Source organism: Sus scrofa, chromosome 4 (assembly GCF_054392235.1).
Source record: "Sus scrofa isolate SSC_HxYL_T2T_F1_AM1 chromosome 4, Sscrofa_HxYL_maternal_Yorkshire_Landrace_v2.0, whole genome shotgun sequence".
NCBI classification, from domain to species: Eukaryota; Metazoa; Chordata; class Mammalia; order Artiodactyla; family Suidae; genus Sus; species Sus scrofa.
This window is the reverse complement of record NC_139386.1, coordinates 42398818-42404817: the sequence shown is the minus strand read 5'-3', so window position 1 is coordinate 42404817 and position 6000 is coordinate 42398818. Positions and strand designations below refer to the sequence as shown.

The 6000-nt window shown below is 38.3% G+C and overlaps 1 protein-coding gene across 1 annotated transcript in view; it reads right to left on the bottom strand.

Annotated features, from left to right (window-relative positions):
* Positions 1–4693: 4693 nt before the first annotated feature.
* The window catches only part of RAD54B (RAD54 homolog B), a 119870-nt gene continuing 118563 nt past the window's right edge, over positions 4694–6000 (bottom strand). Inside the window, 1 exon segment of the mRNA XM_021089101.2 lies at positions 4694–5128. Within this exon segment, the coding sequence (XP_020944760.2) occupies positions 4911–5128 (218 nt within the window). The 3' untranslated portion in view covers positions 4694–4910.

Sequence of the window (6000 nt, the reverse complement as noted above, 5' to 3'; positions counted from 1 at the left end):
AAGATAAAGACAACGGCAAAGATGAGGGATAAGATGTTGAAATGAGTTTCTCTCCCACCCCAGGCTATGTCCTTACCTGTGACATACATATTTAAAACTACTCAAAAATATCTTCAGTATTTGCTGACATTTCTTCCAAAAATAAAAATAAAGGAATGTAACATTTAACCCTTCAGGTGTTCAGGTAAGTGTAATAAACTCCCATAAACCATTCTGTCTGCATCAATAAGGATTTCTTTCCCACCGTTTTTTTTTTATTATTATTATAAAAGCTGTATGCTGAGCTGGTGTTGATTTTGTGGATTACAAAGGCTATTAGGGATGGAAGTTTGCAATGACTTGAGGAAAAGAACCCAGGTCAGTTCTAGAAGTGGGTCAGAGGAAACTATTCTAAACCAAAACAAACAACAACAACAAAAACAACAACTTGTGTCACACAGGGTAAGAGAAGAGAAAATAATATCCCTTTGTTGAGTCCTTCTTTCCTACAAAAATAACAGGTCTACAAACCCCTCTAGGATCCAATGTACTAATTTGGAACCAATTCAGAGAAACAGTGCCATCTGCTGGTTATGCATATTGTTTGCTGTGCACCATAGAATTTCAATCTTGCCACATTAATGTTACAAGACACTGAAGTTGCCAGGCAGTGGGACACAGGCCATGATTGCACCACTCAAACTAAATGACAGGAGGGTTTTTTGACTTGTTCCTTTATCAAACACCCTGTTAAATGGATGGATAGGCTGTCAGGAAATTGAATTCTGTAGATTAGAGCTGCCCACATTTTAATTCGTCATTAGTGATTTAGTCCTAATGAGAACGTGATTAAAATGTATTTATGCTATCATTTAGAGAAAGATTTTTACATGAAGACGTGTCAAAGGTGTATCCATGTTATCAGAAATAAATTATGTATGTGACTCAAACAGTACCCATCTCACTGACAGCTTTTGTCAGCTTGTGCAGCAGACTGATAGAAATCATGGAAGCAAAAAAGTAAGTCACTATGCTGCCAGAAAGGTAAGGAAAAACCACTGGCTCTGCTTTCTTCAGTGTCCAGCACAGCTCCACACTCAGCAGTTGGCTTAAAAAATACCTTGAAACTCTGAGCAAGGAACCCGATCATAACGGTTAAAGGGGAAAAAAATCTCATTCATTAATTCATTTCTTACTTAAAAATAGCTTTTTTTGTGCCAGAGATCATACAAGCTCCTGAGATACTAGGATGAAATAAAATCCCTATCCTCAAAGAATTCCGCCTAAGGTGAGAGGGAGCCAGGTAAATAAACAATTACAAACGATGTTAAGTGCTACAGAGCAGAGCTATGGACTAGGAGCATAAGCAATAGACAGATTCTTATATATAATAAGAATATATATATATATGTATATTATTGAGCATCTACCGCAGAAAAGGTGCTTTGTATGTGCAACCCAGATGTTAAGTGGCTACCCTTTAACATGTGTATTCAGAGAGTGTGAACCCCCACAAAAGCCTGGCCTGTCAAGAGTTTAAAACCCTTCCTGGATTCCCAAGGGCCGACCATCATCTGTACTTCTCAGCCTCTGGGCTCCAGTGTTATGCACACTATCTTTGTCCCATGTCACCAAACTCAGCCTTTCTTCTGAAATTCTGGCAAGATTTCAGGGTGAGGCAAAGATGACACCAGCATAAATTTTTACACTACTTAGCAAACAACCAAATGGAGAACAATTATAATTCAAACATCCTCCCTGCTTCCCATCAAGGGGAGTTTCTCTTATCTAACCTAGACTCAGCTTCCCTCTATATTCTCATTTTTCTCTCTCCTCACTCTTTCCTCTTGGACTGTCTCTAAAATTCCAAAATTTTCTTCCTCTATTATACTTTGACAGTAACAGATACCCAAGGTCTTAAAAGTCTCACCCAAGTTTTAATAGGTGTTTTTCAAAATAAAGACTAAAATTCTTTTTTTCTTCTTCTTCTTTTCTCTTTAGGGCTGCACCTGCAGTATATGGAAGTTCCCAGGCTAGGGGTCAAATTGGAGCTTCGGCTGCTGGCCTAAACCACAGTCACAGGAATGCCAGATCTGAGCTGCATCTGCGACCTACTCCACAGCTTATAACCCACTGAGTGAGGCCAGAGATCGAACCTGCGTCCTCATGGATACTAGTTGGGTTGGTTACCACTGAGCCATGACAGGAATTCCTAAAAGGAATTCTCATGCAAGCAGTCAAGATAATATTTCTCCACAGACACAGAAAACAATCTTAAGGTTACCAAAGAGGAAGGGGGGAAGGGATAAATTAAGAGTTTGGGATTAACAGATACACACAACTATATATAAAACAAACAGATAAACAACAAGGATTTACTGTATAGCATGGGGGACTATATTCAAAATCTTGTAAAAGAATCTGAAAAAGAATATATATGTGTGTATGTACAACTAAAACTAACATAACCCTTTGAATCAACTACATTTCAACAAAAAATAAAAAATGAAAAAGATTTCTATACCTCTCTGGCCATGAAACTTCATTTAAGTTTCATAACTACCTTTGGACATATTATTGAACAGATTGGAAAACTCAGTTCATCTAAGACAATACTAACCCTATCCCATAGATCGCTAATACATGCAAAGAATTTGCATTTAGAACACAGTAATAAACATTTAATAAATGGTAGTCATTATTCTTTTATCGCTATAATATTTATTTTATCTCTTTTGCAGCTACATTTACTACCTAGTAATATCATCCACTCTCATGACTTTATTAAATACCATCTATATGCTGACAAAACCCAAATTTATCTCCAGCCTTCACCAGTGCTTCTGAATTCAACTCATATATAATACTGCTTATTGATATCTCCACTGGATATCTAACAGGCGTACCAAACTTGACAGAAGCAAATCTCAACCTGTGGCTTTTTCCACACAAACCTCTCCTCTCACAGTACTGCCCATCTCAGTTATTGGCAACCCCATTTCTCCTTCGGCTCAGGCCAAAAAGACTTGGATTATTCCAAATGATTCCAAAGACTTTTTTTTTTCCTGTCTTTTTAAGGCCAGGGATTGAACCCGCATCATCATGGACACTGGTCAGGTTCATTACCGCGGAACACAATGGGAAATGCACCAAAGTCATTCTTGATTTTTCTCCGTTTCTTATACTTTACATTCAATCCATTCAGATATCTTGTTGGCTCCACCCTCAAAAATATCCAGAATCCAACTACTCCTTAACCCCTGTGGCTGTGGCATAGGCCAGCAGCTGCAGCTCTGATTTGATGATTGTAAAACACTGGGAACGTACAAACAGTAATTCACTTTGACATGATCTATTTTTTAAATGTCGTATAAAGCAAGGCTTATAATACTTGAAAAAAATTTTTTTCAGGAGTTGCAATCATGGCTCAGTGAAAATGAATCTGACTAGGACCCATGAGGACGCAGGTTTGATCCCTAGCCTCGCTCAGTGGGTTAAGGATCCAGTGTTGCTGTGAGCTGTGGTATAGGCCAGCAGCTACAACTCCAAATTGATCCTTAGCCTGGGAACCTCCATATGCCACAGGTGCAGCCCTAAAAAGACAAAGAAAAAAAAATTTTTCATATTATCACCTCATTCCATTCAATGATTATTCTGACAACAAATGTTTCCAATCAGATGCCAGTGATTATAACTATTAAAATGCTATTCCTCGGTGACATCATCCCTGCAGGTAATGCCTTAGGTCAGGTTTCCTGGAAAATAGACTGAAGCAGATTTGTACCAGGGAGTTTGCTGGCAATGCTCTTGGGAATGACATCTATAGGGCAGTGAGGGAAGCAGGCCTGGACAGAGACACAAGCTGAACTGCAATGAAGCTAAAACATAACCCCAACTGAGGAGCTCTGGAGCAGGAATGGTCCTGAAGGGTTGTCCCAAATCGAGGCAGTCAGGCTGGGCCTTTCCACCCTGTATCAAGAAATCAGTGGATGCCAGCCCCCCAGGGGAGAGGGGTAACCTTGGCTGAAGCAGCTCCTTTCAGCTGTGGGCTATTCTCAGGGAGAGAGTTGGCTATAAGTGGTCATAGGTGACACTCCCAATAGCTGTGTAAAAGAGCACCTTGGTCCCAAAAGGTACAATCTGAGCAGTACATCCTAAAAATCCCTGGCCTCACTCAGTAGGTTAAGGATCCGGCTGTGGTGTAGGCCAGAAGCTGCAGCTCCAATTCGACCCCAGCCTAGGAATGTCCATGTGCCACGGGTGCAGCCCTAAAAGACAAAAAAAAAAAATTACTACAGAAACCTTCAACACGATAGTAGTTGAACCACAAACAATGCTTGGTGCTTGGTAGACACAGCTTTATAGAATGCATGTCACTCCCCCAGGAGTCTGAGGTCCCAGACTGGAAACCAGTGCTTTGAAGTGTCCAGTACTTGTCTCTGTCCTGCCAGAACCTACAGACCATTCTCACTCAGACTACCCTGCAGCAACTATTACATCCAACATCTTCAGCATTTGCAATCCTAGTCTCTGATTCTCTCTCTCCCTTGAGCTACAGTTTAAATTTACCAAGTTTTTTAATTGTCTCACACATCTCTAATCCTTATCAGATTAGATTTTCCAAAGATATTTTACCTTTTAATGGTCCTTAAGAAAAGTCCTTAGAAAATATTAATAAAAGTACATTAATTATGGAATTATTAATAAAAAATTATAGGATGACAGAAGTATATCTTTAATGCTTAATATTTAAGAATATATACAAAAAATTAAACAACTCAATAGCTTTGACTATTGTATCAAAACTATGACATATTTTGCAACAAAATATGTTATTATTAAAATAATTCTTTTGTTTCCCAAAATTACATTTGCTTAGAAGATTTTTTTTTTAAGGGAGGAGAATAGTAATATCATAAAGTAATATTTCATTATGTAGCAGTTGTTTGATTGGTTATATTCTGAAAAAAGAATGACATATTCCCTCTTATTCTTTCAAGAAAAGGATCTGAAAGATTTAAATGATCTCCAGAAAAATGTTTCCACTGCTTCAGCTGTGACATGGAGAGAGGTTTCAGGGAGTTAGACTTCTGTTGATGTGGACCAAGTTGACAAGTTCTAGAGAGAGGGAATTTTTCCAATGAATCACCTGAAATAAGTAAAGCAATGAGAAAATGCTTAGGCCAATCAATATCCTATTATGTAAAACACTTGTTTTATTATATAATGAGTTTATATGACTTATTACATTTGATCACCATGGTTCATGTTCAAATAAATAAATTCAATTAATTCATTCTTTCTATAAATATTTACAAATTATTTACTAAGTGTGTATAAGTAATGGGTAACAAAATGCTGAACAAAAATAGATACAATTTCCAATTTCAAGGACCTTATGGCCTATCGGGAGAAATACACATTAAACAAAATAATCAGGAGTTCCTGTTGTGGCTCAGTGGCTAATGAACCCAACTAGTATCCATGAGGACGCAGGTTTGATCCCTGGCCTCGCTCAGTGGGTTAAGGATCTGGCATTGCCGTGAGCTGTGGCATTGCCGTTTGGACCCCTAGCCTGGGAACCTCCATATGCCTCAAGTGAAGCCCTAAAACAAAACAAAACAATCTTCCAAAGAGATGTATTACAGGTTCACAATTCCTTATCTAAAGTCTTTGAGGTCAGATACATTTCCAAATTCAGAATATAACTGGAACATTGTGGGATAACATTCTACAATCAAACTCATTAATATTCTGCAGCAAGAATCGTTCTATGAAATAGATTAAAGACAACTGATAAATTCACAAAATTTTAGCTAAGGTTTCTGCCACCAAATAAGATTGTTGTAAACTTACAAAGGAAAAAATATCTGTGGTCTTTCAAGCATTCTAGATTTCAAAATTGAAGCTAAGGGAGTTCCCGTTGTGACACAGCAGAAACAAATCCAACTAGGAACCATGAGGCTGCATGTTCGATCCCTGGCCTCACTCAGTGGGTTAAGGATCTGTCATTGCTATGGG